Source organism: Aulostomus chinensis, chromosome 6, assembly GCF_037954235.1.
Source record: "Aulostomus chinensis isolate RoL2024-O1b breed Wild chromosome 6, RoL_Achi_v1.0, whole genome shotgun sequence".
NCBI classification, from domain to species: domain Eukaryota; kingdom Metazoa; phylum Chordata; class Actinopteri; order Syngnathiformes; family Aulostomidae; genus Aulostomus; species Aulostomus chinensis.
In genome coordinates this window covers 8,382,396-8,400,950 of record NC_141325.1, presented here as the reverse complement: position 1 = coordinate 8,400,950, position 18,555 = coordinate 8,382,396, and the positions used below count along the sequence as shown (strand labels likewise).

The following is an 18,555-nucleotide window of genomic DNA, read 5'->3' as shown; positions in this document are numbered from 1 at the left end:
AAAGTTCTCTGGGTTGTTTTTTTTTTTTTTTGTCTATTTGACAATCATTCTTGCCTCTGTCATTGTAACTAGCCGACATTCTAGTTTTACACTTTGAGTCCATATATCAGCGTCCCTCCCTGATGTAACTGCCACTCAACAACAATCGTAAATGTAGTCACTCACCCGTGGACCTGGGCTCATGAAAATATACTGCCAGCCATATAGTTGCTCGGCAGCAGTCACCCATTTGACCCATTTTTGAATCTGAGCTGCAGCTGAGGAAGCAAAGGCCCCCAGCCAATGCTTCACTTTAATTTATAAATGCTCATTTTCAAACAAAGTGGCATTGTGTTCAAATTTTTGAACACGCAGTAATGCTTAATGAGAATAAATTTTTGCTTTTACTTCTTACACTCAAGCTCCATGTCAAGCTATGTGGTTATCAGGTGAGTGAACCTGGTTTGCAGGCAATTCAACTGTACCATTGCAGGTTTGAAGGAGTGCCCTGCTCTCCCCATCAATTTAAAAGCAGCCAACTCTCTGCTCAAAATGGATACTCAAACATGAGCCCCTTCTCAAAGGTTCCATAAGCTTTAGTCCTGGAACTTAAAATTTTTTTTAGTTGCCTCTGTTTCGACCACATTCTCCACCTGCAAAACTTATGCAAATTGTTCGGCTGATGGATGAAAAAGTTCAACACTTTCTCGTCGCAGGATGTTGTTTCTCGTTCTTGCTGGTATCTGGTTGTCGTCCGTAAGGTTCCTTGTATTCTGTTTAACAATGCGTCCGTACCATAGCAACAATAACAATAGTCAGTTCGCCTACTTTGATAAAATAGATGAAACAAAAGTGCAGAAAGTGTCAATCAGAAATGTTCAGAAGAAACAAAACACCCCTGTACTTCCTGGAACTTCACAAAGTCCTGACATCGGACATTTTGGGAGGTAAAATGATGTCCTGGAAGCTAAATTTAGTCCCTGGTTCCTGTAATTGAAACAAAGATTTCTCCAAAGGTTCCTATAGTTCCTGGAGAATGTTCAAAAAAAAAAAAAAAAAAGGTCTATGATGTCTGTCAGTAAAGCCAAGCCTCATGCACCCACTTACCCAAACAGTCCCCCATCCAGCGTATGGAGATCAAAAGGCCAAGCTCCATGTTTAGCCAGGTGTCTGCGTTTTAGCTGAAGGAGTGTCTTGGTGGTCCGTGTGTGTGTGCGCGGGTGTGCGTGTTTGGTCATGTGTACATATGGACATGTGCCACAGGAATGTGTCTTTGAACGATTTTTGCATGGCTGGTGATTGATGCGGTGAATCCATAGTTGTGACAACACTAGTGAGCCAGCTGCATGCACTGCCATGACACCTGCTGGGTGTATAGGCAAAAAGGTCAAAGGTCAAACAGTTTACACACCTGGGAAGAAAACACACACATCCTTTTTTTTTTTCCCTCCCTCACACACCTACTCTTCTTTCCTTTTATCAGTTTTGGCTGTTTTTTTTCTCTTCTTCACCTCCCCCAGGTCTCAGTCCACAGTCAGGTTTGATCACGCCATCTTTTAGTATGAAGGGGAGCGACAGTGCCAGCATCCCGAGGGGTCCGGTTCCAACCCGACCCGTGCCTCAGCCCCACCCGAAAGATCAGGATTCCCTAGTGCAAAGGGCTGAACACATCCCAGCTGGGACTCGCACACCCATGTGTGGCCACTGCAATATGGTCATCAGGTGAGGATAAACAGGTTTGGTGAATGGATATTTTAATGCATTCATTTCAGAATAACCTTTGAATATCTGGCTCTCTGATGAATTAGGTGGTTTTTTTCAACCAATTTCCTAATAAGACCTTTTGTAAATCAGTTGAATTATAAGACTATACAGAGATCAGCTGAGATTTTAAGAGTTACTTGGGGAGGGCGGTGGAGCAAATAATAGGTGTAGGCAAGCAGGTCACTGAAATGGAAATTTCATAATGAAGAAACAAAAGAACAGAGTTTCTAGAAAGTAAACAACACACTTAAAAGATAAGAAGACTGTGGTTGATGAGGGCCGATTAACCAGCAGTGAATCACTCAAACAAGCCAGGAAAACACACAAAGACAGGAAGTAAAATTAGGGGAAAAAAAACACAAGGGAAATATATTTCAAAATTAAATAGGAAGTGAAACAGGATTAGATCAAAACATTAAGGGAACACAAACTGGAGACATAAAGGAAAACAACAAGGAAAACAGGAGTCCAAAAGTAAGGGGTTCGTGATAATACCAAATTTAAAAATCAGCAGAGTCCTGACAGAATTAGGCCCTTGAATAATTGAACCCATCTCGAGTAAGTAATCTGAGTGTGAAACTGTAGAACCGTAGTGTAGATAAGGGGAAGAGGAATTAAGTTCCTTATTCAGGAGTAGATCATAGAGCTCAGAGACTGTTCTGGGTCAGTCTCCAATTTAAAGATAAGGATTCCGTATAAGGTTAACAATTGAAAATGTAATTTACAAGCAGAAACATCTCAACTTCAATTAATAGTCTAAGAGTCTAAACTTTGTTTGGGCGACTGTACTGTGTCTATTTACGTGCAGACTTAGTTATGTTGGAGGTTTCAGTGTGATGTCTGTGACTTCATTCCCTGAGCCTACAGCTGTCCAGCCTCAGGCTAGGAGTTAGAAGTTAGAGAGAATATGAATGACAGACAGAAACTTCTGCTCAACCACTTGAGGTGTTTTTTTTTGTTTGTTTTTGTTTTAATGATTTTTCTCTCTGCTTCAAGGAACTCCATCCAGGGTAAACAAAAGCTCATCATAATGGAATCTTTTCCTCTTCCTTTCCTCTCTCCTCACCTCCTCTTGTCAAGTAGATGCCCGAGTGTTATCTCCCGACGTGTGTCACCTTACATGACGTACTGTATCACAAAGGATACGTTTGCTCACATGCTAATGGCTGCCGTGCTGGGCTGCTACTATCAGAAGGAGCTCAGATAAGCATGGCTGTGGGGTTGAATAAATAAATCTCAGTTGCTTTACTACTTTAGCTAATCGTCAGGTGCTGGGTGACTCGAGGCGGAGGGTTGGCACGGTCGTGATTCTGTTTCTAAAATTTTCAGTGTCTGAAGCTTTAGCCGATTTCATGACATGAAAGTAATCCTGAAATCAAAAACTATGTTTATTCTATCAGGAATAAAATACTTATCCACATGAGAAATAAATGCTATGCTAATAAACAATTAGAGATGAATCTGACATGCCTGTTAATGTGAAACCTGTTGAACTGTTTGTGTTTGACTCTTTATTGTACAGCAATGTAATGATATGACGATACGGGGCTTCAAGAAAATGCCCTTTTCACTATTTCCAGACATGGTTGTAGAAAATTAATCAATAAATCATAAAGAATTACACATTTTCGTGTAAAGCATTAATAATCCTTTCATTATATTGCTGTTCCAGTAATTTGCCGTCATCAGCATTTCTAGATTCAATTAAAGTTTGTCAAATTAATCTTGTCTGGCTTTTTACTTCCTGGTGGCTGTTTTTGGAGCAGCAGCAGACATTGTGTGGAAGCTCACTTTGCATTAACGCCTCTGTCTCTTGCTTATTCATTTTGTACCAACACTGTTCTCATTATATTGCCTTTTTTTTTTCAGGGGGCCGTTTTTGGTAGCAATGGGGAAATCATGGCATAAAGAAGAATTTAATTGTGCCCACTGCCGTACATCCCTGGCAGATATCGGCTTCGTGGAGGAGCAGGGGTCCGTCTACTGTGAGCACTGCTACGAAGAGTTCTTCGCTCCAACCTGCCGCCGCTGCCAGACTAAGATACTGGGGGTGAGTTGGCGTGGGGGATGATAGTTGGTATGAGTCAGTCACTCGCTCTTATCTTAGCTGGCTGAGCATGCTTTTGATTCAGTTATATCCCAGTCTGCATGAGAAGCTACTTAAATGCATAAAACTGTTAAAAGTGGCGATTAATAAAATTACATAAAAGCCCAAATGGTGAGCATGATAATATGGAGGACTGCCGATGTATGCATTATTATCCATTTCCTGCCCTGACATGAGAATTATCTCACTGAGGTCACCGTGAGCTCCAGTTATCTTGGCTGCTGCAATTTTTTGCTTTGTATTATATAACAGTTGATGTTAAAAGGCTATTGGTATCAGGTAGAGATCAAATTATAAACAGGCTTATCATGTACACGCATTAAAGGTCACTTTAAACCGCTAGCAACATTCCGTGTAACACCAAAGACATCTGCTGTAGATTCTCAAGGCAGAAAAGCTGTAGGTTGGGGGAATTTCTATAGTGGCCGCCACTAAAACTCAGGAATGCAGTACATGTTGAGTGTTATAGGAGAATTAGGCTTAGTGGCCTAGAGGCCAACAGTCAGAGTGGAGCATGAACCCAGCATCAGGAAGTTGAGATCTCTGGTCGCTTTAAGAGTTTGACGTTCATCCGTCACGTGTTCTAACCTCTTTAGGCTCAATCCCTTTCAACCCTTGAATTCTCACACATCTTCAACCAGCTTACGGCTTCTTATTAACCTGTTTCTCACTCTCTTGCTCTTTCCTAATCCTTCAATTTACTCTGGCCCAACAACTTCCCATTCATTCCCTGCCTTGTCCTGTTCTCACAGTCTAAGGGTGGGAAAGCCGTTTGTCTATTTTAAGCTGGGTCATGCTGTCTGAGAAGGAAAAAAATATATAAAGATTTAAATTGAGAAAAGAGCACCCTGTGTACGCGGCATCAGCCAACCACTTTGTCTTCACTGTTCCTAGGAGGTGATTAACGCCCTCAAACAGACGTGGCACGTCTCCTGCTTTCTGTGCGCTTTCTGTCAGCAGCCAATCAGAAACAACACCTTTCACCTGGAGGATGGAGAACCCTACTGTGAACAAGGTGAGACGAGAACGGTCAAACAAAAAATTCCCATTAAATTGATCTTTAATAAGTCACAGACAAAAAGGAAAAACAGAGAAGATCATGGTAAAATTGTTTAATCATTATCTTTAAAATTCAAGGTTTAATTAGATTTCATTCTAACAAACAGAAGTGTGTTGAAAGGAAGGATTTCTATGTATTCAAGCATAATTGATTTGATTCTGGCCGTCATGGCGGTAAATTATTTTCAGTTTATTTGATGCAAACCAACTTTCTTTATCCCTTGAAGACTTCTACAGTTTGTTTGGGACTGGCTGCCATGGCTGTGAGTTCCCCGTCGAGGCTGGAGACAAGTTCCTGGAGGCTCTGGGTTACACCTGGCATGACACCTGCTTCGTCTGTACTGTAAGAACCTCCCACAATAGCGATGCACATCACGATAAACCAGGACTACGATACTGGTCTTTTTTTCATCCATCGGCAACCGAAGGAGAGACATTTCATAAAGTGTGTTTTCGTTTTATATTTCAGGTGTGCTGCACGTCTCTGGAAGGCCAGACTTTCTTCTCCAAGAAAGACAAACCTCTTTGCAAGAAACATGCTCACACGCTGAAAATATAACTTTTGCAGTTCTTTCTCTATTTCTGTAGGTGGCGGGCCCCTCAATTATGGTCAAAACTCAAGGAATACGAGCACAGCGGCGGCTCCTGTACTTTACAACAAGGGAATCTTGTAGTTTTAAATGCATAAACTATTTTTGCCATGTGATTCTTGCCAGAAGCGTTAATGTCTCTTGCGCTTTTTAAGTGTTTAACAAAATAAGAGATTTCTTTTTGGGGGGGGGGGGGGGGATTACACCATGGTTTTGTGCACACACACATTTGAAAAGAAAGAAAATCTACTCACAGTGGTGCACTTTACATACTCACCAGTAGGAGTCAGGGCATTTCTTATGCACGTGAATATATGAACACGATCTTTATTTCTCAGAGTGAACATCAACATGGCCGCCAGTAACCTGCAGCATAAGTGGACACAATACAAGCAACGTCACTATCAGGTTTCTCTGACCCTCATCTAAGTCTTTTAATATCTGTTGATAGCAAGTGTGTTCTTTTACTTATAGTTACTCCTTGTCATAAATATTTTTCACACTGATATCTTAATTTTTGAGAGCAACTTGGTGCAGATAAATTGTGAATATTATATGATTTAAATTGGGGCACTTTTTACCGTTGAAGGATAGGACATCATTTATTCAGTTGCCAACCACACCCTCTAATTTTACCTCCTGAATACTATCAAAATGTGTTGGCTGTTACAAGGGGAGGTCAGCATAGCCTTGTAGAAACAGACGAGGGCCTTCACTCCAGCGCGGCCTTGAACGGGGGTCCACGGGGTGCAAAACGGGCTCTGCGTATCGCAAAGAGCCAAGCGTGTTGGTTCAGCGGCCAGAGTGCATCTTCAACCCAAGTGGCGGCCCTCCATCAAACACATCTTGACATGAGTACTACTGGCAAAGTTACTTTTAGCGCAGGTTTTATTTTTTAATTGTTTCTAGTGTCGTTTTTTTTAAAATTTAGCTTTAATCAAGTATAACAATTCAACCAGCAGAATTGAAACAAGTCGACGAGAACAGTTGTGACCTTGCATTCCTTTTATTTTCATATCACATTACAACATAAAATGTTTGTGGATCCAAATTTGAAAGGCACAACCGTTACGATCAACAATTTGAAGATTACTCATTGTCAGAAGAAGTCTGCTGTGTCTGTACTAGTGGTGTTGGGGACAGCTGATGCCTTTTTCGAACTATTTGTTTTTCTGTTTTCCTAAATCCTAAATTAATATGTATTTTATGTCATTTTCGTTACGTATGAATTCCTGTCAACATGGGCTTATTTCATGGAGCAAGAACTGATCCGGATCATACATTTAACGATGAAGATGCATTTAAAATGAATAAACTTTTACAAACATAAATCCAATATTGAAACGTGTTTCTGTTCTTACTATAACGTATTCATATTTAAATCAATATGGTTCAAGTAACCATTTATTTCATTATGATGTATTTCTGCATTTTCATAACTACATCGCTTTCCAGTTGATTGAATCCTCTGTACACTTAATTAAAGGAGTAATTATTTCTGGCTTCCAAATTTAGATCCAACATCTTTACGTAAGAGACTATATTCCATTTTGTGGCTCATATTTATTGACATTGTTTCCCCACTATCAGCGCTCTCATTGGTTGTTATAGGAGGTGTGGGAGTGGCTGGGCGGAGCTTAAGTGACAGGCTTGTGCTTCATATTTCTTAGCAACTTCTTGTTTTTCTGTTCTCTGGTGCCTTGTGTCTAAAAGGTTACTTTGGACAAACATTACAAAACAAGTGCAAATCCATCCAGCAAGCACCAGATGCAGAGACTTTCCCACCCTCTCTCGTCATGGGTAGAGGGTACAGTGTTGGGTAAATATGAAACTTTATAAACATATTAAATCTGATCTGTTGTTGAATACATTTTTGGGACACAGAACATTTTATGTGTGCCTTTGTTTCTTTTCTGTCAGTGTAATTCTAAACTTGATATTTCTATAAATGCGTGTATTATTGGTGGCATGGCTGGGAGGTAGAGTGGCCGTCTAGCAACCAAAGGATTGCGGGTTATCGTCACTTCCCCTGGTGACCATGTTCAAGTATCCTTGAGCAAGATACTGAACGCCGAATTGCTCCCGATGGCCCTGTGATGGCAACACGGTGGTGCGGTGGTCAGCACTGTTGCCTCACAGCAAGAAGGTTCTGGGTTCGAGTCCCGGCTCCAGCACAGGATCTTTCTGTGTGAGTCTCCATGTTCTCCCTGTTCCTGTGTGGGTTCTCTCTGGTACTCCAGCTTCCTCCCACAGTCCAAAGACATCAAGAGGGGACGAGGCTGATTGATACTCTAAATTGACTGTAGGTGTGTCTGTGAGTGTGAATGGTTGTCTGTCTCTATATGTTGGCCCTGTGATGGACTGGTGAGCTATCCAGGGTGAACCCTGCCTCTCGGCTGATGGCTGCTGGGATAGGCTCCAGCCCCCCCACCCACCCCCCGCAACACCTAATATAGAAAATGGATGGCTGGATGGATGTGTATTATTGCTTGAGAAACACGAGAGTCTGACAACAGTGGTGTGAAATGCAGATTTACTTCTGTTATGTGGAACAGATAAATGGAAAGAAACAGAGATCGAATGGCACAAAAAAATACCGTGGTGTCAATCAAAATATCTGATGCTATCAAAAGTTGGAGAATTACTCTTTTACTGAGTCTATTTCTGCAACTTTCTCACAGTATGCATGTGGGCAGATTGGTAAGAATGTAGTAAAGCGCCTACCAGTAGGGATGTAATTGACTGTGGTGGATATGGGAAAGCACATGAAATGTATTTTCCCATTAAATTAGATTTTAAATCAGGACTCTCGCAGTTTTGTAGACCATCAACTGACATTTCAAGTGACAGGAGAGGAAACAACATTTTCCACAGTCGGACTGTTTCATCTGTTTCTGTGTAAACAGGCAGTGAAGCTATTTTACCTTTACATTATTTATCAGAGTGGAGGATTGTGTGGAATCCACTCCGGAGCTGCACTACAGCAGTAAACTGCTAATGCGCGCTCCTCTCTGAGACATTAATCACCCCTCATACCCTGAGTGACTTCTGGAGGAGTTTCCCTGTGTGTGAGAGAAGGGGAGACTACTTCTACTACTACTACTACTACAACTACTACTACTACTACTACCACTACCACTACCAAGGAGTGAAAAGCACAGACCCAGCTCGCATCTCGCAGCCGGAGGAACTATCGACTTCAGGGCAACTTTTCCCATCGTCGCCGCTGAAACTTCAAATTAAAGGTGAACGTCGCCATCATCTCGAGGTGAGTGACGTTTAGGCGCAGTTTTGACGCACTTTTAAACTCCAGACTTCTCACTTGTAACTGAGTGCTCGCTGCACTTGTAACTTATTTAATGTTTTTTCTTTCGGGATTTGAGAGCATTTAGCGCGCATGTGCGATATTTTACTGTCCTCGCATTTGCGGCTGCTTCCCTGTTTGCTCCTGACCCGCGTCGTCCATCACAATTCATGTCACTCTTCGTCTAACTGTGCCAATAAAACGTGACAACTACGTGCGACTGATGGAGTCAGGAGTTATTGCTCTACTGTCTTTGATAATACTTCACTTTCTGATGAGCCCGTGGAAACGTGAACGTCATGTCGATCAGCTCAAAACCAGAGAAATCAATTACTCTCCTACGCTCTGCACGTCAGTGGAATCATATCTGTTACACCTCATGACTGGAATGTCTCCAGCTAAGTTGCAGCAAATGGAGTGAACCATTTGCTATACTTTTATTTCTTCATTTGTCTTTTGTGTGTTGCTGAAATGGATTTGTCTGCTTTTGTGTCTCTGTCTTTTGAGTCTAGGCTTTCCTGCACCAAACTACCACAACACTACTTTGTGGCAATAATGATAAAATATCATCTCTTTAAGAATTAAGTGGTGTCGTATCATATTTTAGTATTAGGGTTAGCGTCATTATTTTGACCATAAAAGTAACAGTACTGCGCTCGGTCATGAGTAAGTGCTCCAGATATGCAGTAGAGGACGTACTTTAAGGTTAATTCCTAGGTTAAGGGTAAAATTACCTGTGTGACTAAATGTACCGTAACCCTGACACCCATATTAATCTTCACAAGTGCCTGTTAAACCATGAGAACAACAACTCCCATCATCCCATGCTACTCCTTGATTAAGTATTTCAGGAAAACCTCTTCGTGTTGTCATAGTATTTATAGTCATTTACCTGAGTGTATCGTAACAATAGCACATGTTCAAACATACACAGGCTCAAAAAGAATCCTACTAATATATCAAGGATTTCCCAGAGGCTATCATCATCCATGACATCATCCAGTCTACCTTTATTTCCCACGACTTTTTATTTGAGTACAACTATTTTTCATTTGCATTTTTTCTTAAACTCCTGGATTCTGTTTTTCCTCCAGGCACCAAAGCAAAGGTTTGTGTGAGTGGTGTCTGATAAAGGCTGTTGATTGAATATGAATATCAGATCTGAGAGCGCCAATAAATCCTGCCGAGTCAGTCGGAGGAGAAACTGTTGATGTCAGGAAAGTTGAAAAGCCACATTTTTTATGAGACAATTGGTTTAGGCTACATTTTTTTTTAATTTTTTTTTTTTAGTCTTAACTTTTTGCTTTCATGGTTGAGACTTGTGGTGAACCTCTGTCTTCAAGGGTGCAGAAAGCAGGGAAAAAAAAAAAAAAGGAACCTCAATACAGCCTCGAGCACCGAATAACCTAGAGCCCAGTATTCCCCATACACCAGAATTTATACACAGACAGGCATGCACGTAGTATTCAACCCTTAGCCCAGTAACTAAGTCCAGGTGTTTGTCAGTGTGGGTTATGACAAGAGTATATCTGTGTATATATGTGTGTGTGTGTGTGTGTATAGCTGGCATGTTTTAATGTATATCCAAATGGTGTAAAATTATAGCTCAAAATCCTACCTCATCTCATCTCGCGCTTCAAGGGACAGTAACACCTGCAGGGGACCACACAGGAAAACACCAATACGAATGAACGGGGTCGTGTGTGTGTGTGTGTGTGTGTGTGTGTGTGTGTGTGTGTGTGTGTGCGTGGGTGTGTACGTGTGCGCACGCTTACTCTGTTTTTCTTTTCTCTCGATCTGCAGTCTGAGTGTGCCATTTTGAGGCTTTACTGGGAACAGCAATCTTATTTAGGTCAGGAACACATGATGCAAATCTGAGAAACAGCCACGTTCTCAATTGGCTGTGTAATTGAGTTTCACATAGCAGCTGTAAACAGAACACTTCCCTGGTTTTTCTTTTTTGTGTGTGTGTGCGTGTGTGTGTGTGTGTGAGAGAGAGAGAGAGAGAGAGAGAGAACGCAGTTGACACAGTTAATGGTTTCAGACACCTCGTGATGTGAGACGTGGTGTCTGATACTGACGGCTGGAAATTCAGATCACATTGCCCGACTTAATCTACATGCCAAGAAAAGCAAATTTCCCTCCCAAAAAAACAAACTCAATTTCTGTCTGTCAAGAGAAAAGATTAATGGATGACAAAAAGGGAAAAGACTTGACAGAAAATCGGCGCTATTAAAGTTGATAAACAGTAATGACGTACAGAAGCAGGTTGGCTACGAAAGTGAAGTATCAATGTATTAAATTGTGAACGCAATTAGAAAAGAAATACTTGGACTAATGGTGACCATCTTCCAGACCTGTGTGTTACTACACACCCACATATTCTGTATAGAATACGATATATAGCCCAAATACACAGATATATGATCATATTTGATGGAGAAAACAGCATGTACACAAGAGAGAAATTTTGAGCAATAATACGGTATCCGTGATCATGTGTAGAGTCACAAATCTGCAACACAAACTCAGATTTTTGCGTGTTGAAGCGAGGCGTCCTCTGCAGCCGGATGAAAGCGCTACGTACGAGGCGTGAGTTATAATCAGCGACCGCAAATCGACATCCCGAGCAAGGCCTTCTTGCACGGCAGGGTAAGTATTTGCAAAATCCTTTTCTATCAGGTGCATCTGCATGCTTTGATGTGCTCGCTAGCGCAGTTTAGAGCTGAACAGCATACTTCCATCTCAAAACTGAATTCTGCTTATGGTCTGCTGCAACGTCAAGCGTATTTTCTCAGTATATCAAACATACCTTGCTCCTGTGACTCGGCCTTAAAAGGGCAGAAACACTTCGTAGCTTGTAGTCTGTGAATCTCAGCAGTCATCGTAAGCTTATTTTCAAATCAAAACATGATTGATTTCAGACTGAATATGTTTTTAAATGACCACATAGATCTTGGAAAATGCCAGTGACTGAGAGCAAGTGTTGATTTCAACTTCTGCTCTTAACATTAAAACATATTTGATTGGCGAGTCTGAGTTAAAATGTCTTTTTGACGGTCCAAGCTTTGGTTACGCCGTAGCCATGGAGCTACAAAAGTTGAGCTCTGTGTTTAGGATGGAAAGGTCAGAGAAAGCAGCTGTTACCATGTGAGTTTTCTGCTGGAAAAGTACACACAAGAAAATAAGTCAAGCCAGCTTTATTGAGAGAAATCAGCTTTGACCAAACAAAGAGACACGAGAGGCAGCGTCACAGCCAAACCACCGCAGATACGTTTCCTTTTGCTGTAGTGCTTTTGCTTCATTTTCAAATGCATTAAACTATCCAAAAAAAAAAACAAGGGGAAATTTTCACACCTTTTTCATGTAATCTGAGAAACAATACTTTGGACATGCATGGATGAAAATCGTAAAGAACTGAATAAACCATTAGTAAAATGGCAGAATCATACTTGCACTTTAGCTTGAGCGTGTCTATGCATTCGCCTTCCAATGGCTCGTTCAGGAAGCAGATGAGTACCTGTGTGCACCAGTGTTCCTTGATGATTTGAGTCAAGATTGCAGCTTTTTGTTTGTCTGTCCTCAGAGCTGACAGATGATGACGTTCAGGACCTGCGGGATGTGGACTCAGGTGCTGCAAGGTCTGGAGTCATATCATACCTGCCGACAAATCTGGAGAACGGTGATGTGGATACTACATCATGTGAAACTGATACAAAGGAGCAGCCGGACTTCTCAAGAGTCTTTTACTGCATTGTTCAACCCAACAGTTGGGGAACTGTCAGCACTGGAGCTGAAGGTGAAAAGTGAGAAATGCCACAGACTGAACACTGAACTACAACCTTGTCAATGTGAGAAACTGGGATTTCTCTGTCAAATTGCCAGTGCACCTCCAGGACTGACCCGCAATGTCAGTTTCGGGCCACATAACTTCATTGACCATCTTCTCTTGCATTTTATGTTGTTTCTGTTTTTCTTATTGTTAACACACACCTGTCTGAATGTTGACGCACTTCAGAAAACACATCCATCCCACCCAGGAGAAATAAAATGGCCACGATGCCGATGAAATGTTTGATGCATTTATGATTTAATCACCCCTGGACCGCTGCGGTCAGATGACTTGGCCTTGAAATGAAAGTTTCTGTTCAGTCCATTATTCATCTCCATCCTCAGGTGTTGCCTGATGATCATGTTGAATTCTCCAGTATGGGTCCCTTACGTGGATATTTAATGAGATGGCTGTTGGGCCAGGTTGCAGTTCTGTAGCATAGATTTTTGGTAAAACTTTGCTTTTCACATTGATTTCACCTCCTGTATTCTCTCTGACCTGCTTGAAAGTGTGTGTATGTGTGTGTGTGTGTGTGTGTGTGAGAAGTGCTGAACCACACTCTAATGATGAACTGTTACCCAGACACAACCTTAAGGGGCACTGTGGTAGTTTTTAATTTTCGTTTGGTTAAGGCGCTGTGGGGGGAAAAAAAGCGTTCACTTGCTGTAAGGAAATAGATTTTTTAAAAATATGCCTACACATTTTGGCAAATGTTGCAAATTTTGATATTTCATCTTTGACATTGGATTCAATTTTTATTTTCCATCCTCAACTGTAACCTGTGTGTTTCAAGTCATGGAAATCATATAGCACCCATAATAGTTAGCTATGCATGCTAGGTATGAGTGAGTAGTCATTCCCTCTGCATTGTCATGTAAAGTGATAAGCTTATTTTAGCTATTTAAAAATGTGTGGCTATTAAGACCAAAGATTACACGTATGAGTGTTTTTTTTATTTTAAATTCCAAAATAAAAAAGTTTTTCATCATAATGAAAGAGTTTTGGTGTGCAAAAAATGTCATTTCCTGACGATTTTTCTTTCGACACCGTGATGTCACATCCCAGCGTCTCTCATGGGTTTCCACTTACCATGGCATTGATAATAGCGCGAACATTTATACGGTGACATGTAAATGCTGCAGTTGCCTGAACCTAGTTACACCACCACATTCACACATCACCACATTTCTGCAGGTTACTATATGGAAAGAAATAGACTGAATACAAAAATCACATCTAGAGACTGAAAGCAATTTCTCATGTCACCTAAGTGATGTGTGTTGTGACTCTTTAATGCTCAATTTCCTCCACTTAGGGAGTGAGATGATAGCAATCTAACAGAGATAAGAGCTGCGAGCCTGAGGCCTTCTTCTCCTTCTTAACCGTCCATCTTTATTAATTACAGTGTCACTTTGATTTATGAGTGTTCTAGCATTCATTTTTACAGGGACATTTGATTTATTGTTATTTGAAATGAAACTGCATCATGAAATACTTTAGCTCCGAGAAAAGGTGTTGCTTAATGTTGAGGGTTTGATGTTTAACTCTCAAATTACTGGAGTGCTCACAACTCATCTAATTTAGAAATTCAGAAAATGATGGGTAAGTATAACATAGATAATAGCTTTTCGTGACAGCCCTGCTGATACTGTCAAGACATCTGTGACCGCTCGCTAGATCTCAACTCAAATCAGAAATTTTTCAAAGCGAACTGACATTTCTCATTGTGGTTCATCCCAAACATTGTATTGATAAATTTAAAATTAAAATCAGAGTGCTTTTGCATTCTGGTTGTGACTAAGACTGACTGCCACAGGCAAAATATTGGAAATTTGCTGTTAGCCAGGAGGGGATGATGATGATGAATCGTCAGGCCCAGGGTGTAAACAACCACAACAATATGCTTCAAGTTCAAACTTCCCTTTTTTTTTATTGTTGTTGTATATTTCAGGAACATAATAACCCCTTGTTCGTTGCCCGCCTTTATGAATAAAATCTTGCGTTTAGCTGGAACCAGTGTGCGCTTGTTTTTATCTAGTGTGAACCACGCTGGTGCGGGCCGGGAGCTGAGGAGACCTGATAGGATCTGATGTGAGGTTTGCCTGCTGGGTTGAATGAGGTTGTTGTTAGTGAATGATGAGGATGACACTGATAGGGTTATTGCCAGTCCACTGAAGTGTGCGTGTGTGTGTGTGTGTGTGTGTGTTTCTGATTTATGCTTATAAAGACCCTTTCGTGTATGTCCTAAGAGAAACTGAATTCTTCATTTTTTGGAGGAAGTCTTGGTTTTAGGGTAAAAGATTCATTTTGTAAGGGGATAATTGTATCCTCAGTAAGGTAGCGGGAGTCCCTCTTCTGTTGTAATCTGACTTCCTCCTCTGAAGTGACTGTGAGAGTCGTTGTTGCATTACAGATCCACAATATACTCCAAAGGTCATCACTCGGCATTTGCGTGCCCCTGTGGCGGGAAGAAAATGAGGCTGTAGCAGAGGTTTGTTCTTGTTCTGTTGTTGCATCATGCCTCAATGCAACCAACTCATTTGCGTTACAGCATTCACATTCTGTCACTAACCAAATTTTGTGATCACAGGTGAGTTTTTTGGCTGCATTTCAAGCAAAAGACGTTAGCATTTGGACCCCCAACCTTGGGTTCCCGTGCCACCACCGCCTGAATTGGATGTGTAGATGTAGCCCCCTGACATTGGCTTCAAATTGTGTTTGTTTGTTGTCGTTGTTTTTTTTTTTTAAAGCGAGGTCAGTTTTGGGTAAAACTCCTCTGACATCATCTCTGAGTTAAAATGCTGGACCACACACTTGGCCTTTAGCTTGACAGCTTCCAGGCGAATTTGATCTTGATCTAAGAAAATCTTCCATGATCAAATGTGACATCAACAAACTGAGGACGGTACGCTGTTGCATTGAAAAGCAAACCAAAACTCAGGGTGAAATCACAGCTGAGAGGACAGACCCAGCATGGCACATTGACTTGTGATATAATCTGTAACATTACTTCCAGAATATAAATTTTAGACCAAACATACAACATGTTATAGGGTGCACTTCTATCTTTTCGGAACCAGATCATCCAGGCGTCTCTTTCTCCCAATCTCCAATCTCCATCTCTCTGCTGCCTCCCCTCAGGGGGAACATTTATACCAGCCAGTGCTCCTCATCTCATGATAGAACTATTCTGTCCCCTATAATTCACACGGGGTGCACAGTTCATCCACTCCTCCCCTTGTGTCGCCCTCTTCCCTTCCTTTGAAGAATGAGATGAAGCGAAGGCATCATCACCTTTAGAGGGAACACATGAAATCTTCCATTTGTCCGGCAGCGACTCGCAGATAATAATCAGAAAATGACTGTGACATATGTTGAGGCTGAAACAAACCTGCTGGTCACAATTCTGAAGCTGCAGCTGATGGTATACAAAGAAAAGGTTTAAATGAAGATTTATTACCTCTACTAATAGCAGACAGAATCTGTTTAGGCCTGTTTCCCACTGGGCGGAAGAAAAAACATCCTACCAGCGAGATTCTGATCTGATGATTTGGCCATTTTCTTAACCTGCTCTCTAATTCAAACAAGTCACTCCTTCTAGTTTTAGTCTGTTTCGGATGTCTGCTCTGCCTCTGCGCCTCTCAAGTGTGAGCAATGAGCTTCAGTCAGTCACCTCTGTAATTTTCTCTAAGGGAAGGTCTGAGAATTACAGGGTGAATTTGTTTTTGTTTTTTTTAAATAAAAAGAAGAGAGGTAAACTCTTCAGGTTTATTCATAAATTTTTCCTAATGGCTCCGAAAACCGAATCATAATGTGAGGTTATGTTTACACCCCCACCTGTGGGTTGGTTTGTCAGTCAGTTGGATTCATTTGAAAAACAAAAAAAAGACAAACTACGAGCTCAACTTTCATGGAACTTGGCGAAGGTACGTTTTTTTTTTTTTTGTTTGTTTTTTTTCTGCTGTCTCACAGCAGACTACACGTGGAACTTGATCAAAACATGTAGGATCATGTGGGATATTTTTTGAGAATATATCCAGATGTGTATGATGCCGTTTTCGTGAAGAAACTCAGGCATGTTCTCAGGCTGTATCCAAGCTCAGTATATGATGATTTCAGTAGTTGATTTGCATGCAGTAGAAGAGTGGGCTGTAAATCTTGGCTGAGCTCTGCGATGCCGGATGAGATGACGTTAGAAGCTGCTCGTCGGCGAGGACGTGAAAAATCAACGTCTGATATGCTTCTCCAATCTGTAGTGTAGAAGGAGCGTTACTGATATGTCCTTTTACAATCGATCGCACGAAGGGGGGAAAAAGCTGCTTTCGTCACTCAATTTTTCACCATCCATCAAGCAAAAAGAGAAAAAGCGTAACATCATCCCCCTTTCCATCCCCTCATTCCTTCTTTATAATTCCATCCGTAATCTGAAGATGCTTTAACCTGCTCGCACTTGTGTTTTCTACTCCAAGACTCTTCTTTATTTGGTAGACCAGCATTCTTGTGTTTGCTTTGGCTCATTCTTAACCATCGCAATCACAGAGCCTGCAGTCGAGTCAAGGGGGGGGGGGAAAAAAGCGGGAATGATGGAGTGATGAGTGGGGGACTGAGGGGAAAAAAAGATAACCATCTGGATCCACTTTTGTATAATTTCATCCTTTCAAACCCCCCCCCACCCCCGAGACCCCAGATTTTCATGGTGCCTCCTTTTGAGGTGCCATTCCATCTATGACGTGAGAAGTATTTCCCTCAGAGCCTGTTGTTGCACATCTCACCACTAAGAGTTTGATCAGGGCCACCACTTCCAGCACATGTAGCCACTCCATTATTATTTTGAGGTTTACTCATCCTTGACTGCTGGAAGGAGAGGCAGACGGACCTAGAGAAGCAGTGACCTGGCTGGTTATTAGTTTTCTAAGGATTTCTTGGAGGTTAAAGGTCAGGTTGAGTAATGGAGAACTCTGACTTCCTGTCTTAATAGAAAGGCTTTGTGAAGCATATGGGGCTGTTCTGTGTTTTCAACATGTCTGCTACACATCAGTTAAAGCCAAAATTTTCAAGCTTCCACTGTCTTCACAATCCATCCTCATTCCCCCACCCAAGGCAACTGCAGCACGACTTCATGCTCCCATTTGATTGTTGGCTTTAACAAAGTTGAACAGAATCCAAAAATATGATTAGGCATCCTCATTCAGTGAAATGGTGACGGTCAGCTCACTCCACTGACCTCAACTCTACCTCCTCAGTCCCAAATTTTCCAAATGGAGCCTGGAATGGATTTGCATTTTACATGCTTTTGCAGTTTGCATGTATTTTACTAGCAAACATGCTTGTGATCAGTCTTCTTATTGCTGTTATATTTTATTTTGCCCAGGCCTTGAAGCCTTTGCCACCTTTGCACATGTGTGTTTCAGTCTTATCAAGCTTTTTAGCTAGATACTCAACATTAACATGCAAATTTGATTAACAGCCAGTCGGTCATACCAACATAGGCCAAGCGAGCTAAGATGTTACTACCTGGAGGAAGAAAATCTGACTTTAGAGTTGAGCTGTTTGTCTGTCTGTCTCACTCTCTTGGACCTATCTCACATGTGCATTTGGGCTGGAATGAGCAATTAGCTGTCTTTGATTTGTGCAGACATGTCTTTGGCAACGGTTGTGGTATAATAATCAAAGTCAGAAGCCACAGCTGTTATTGTCTCCGTCTATCTCTACCTTCAAGGTTCCTACAATCATGTCTCCCCATTTATCTATTCACACACTGCTTCTCTATCGAGGGAAGCAGAGTTCAGGAAGTGCAGGGGAATCGAACCACCAACCCAGCGAACCGTGCAGCGAGCGCTCAGTCGCCTCTCACTAACCTACATGGATAAGTAGCAATGTGCTGCTGCAGATGTGACATCATTGATACCCTCTCAGCTTA

General features: G+C 41.5%; 2 protein-coding genes across 6 annotated transcripts in view; both read left to right on the top strand.

Moving 5' to 3' along the window:
* Positions 1 to 5,666, top strand: part of pdlim5a (PDZ and LIM domain 5a) — a 51,845-nt gene extending 46,179 nt beyond the window's left edge. For all 5 annotated transcript variants that reach the window (XM_086206260.1, XM_086206259.1, XM_086206258.1 and 2 more), the window contains 5 exons: positions 1,500 to 1,701; positions 3,613 to 3,793; positions 4,745 to 4,865; positions 5,137 to 5,252; positions 5,379 to 5,666. In XM_086206260.1, coding sequence (XP_086062386.1) covers positions 1,500 to 1,701; positions 3,613 to 3,793; positions 4,745 to 4,865; positions 5,137 to 5,252; positions 5,379 to 5,468 — 710 coding nt within the window. In that variant the 3' untranslated portion in view covers positions 5,469 to 5,666. The remainder of the gene's footprint in view (positions 1 to 1,499; positions 1,702 to 3,612; positions 3,794 to 4,744; positions 4,866 to 5,136; positions 5,253 to 5,378) is intronic.
* A 2,739-nt stretch (positions 5,667 to 8,405) lies between these two features.
* bmpr1ba (bone morphogenetic protein receptor, type IBa) overlaps positions 8,406 to 18,555 on the top strand; it is a 65,529-nt gene continuing 55,379 nt past the window's right edge. The window contains exon 1 of the mRNA XM_086206255.1: positions 8,406 to 8,767. The gene's annotated coding sequence lies outside the window, so the exon portion shown is untranslated. The remainder of the gene's footprint in view (positions 8,768 to 18,555) is intronic.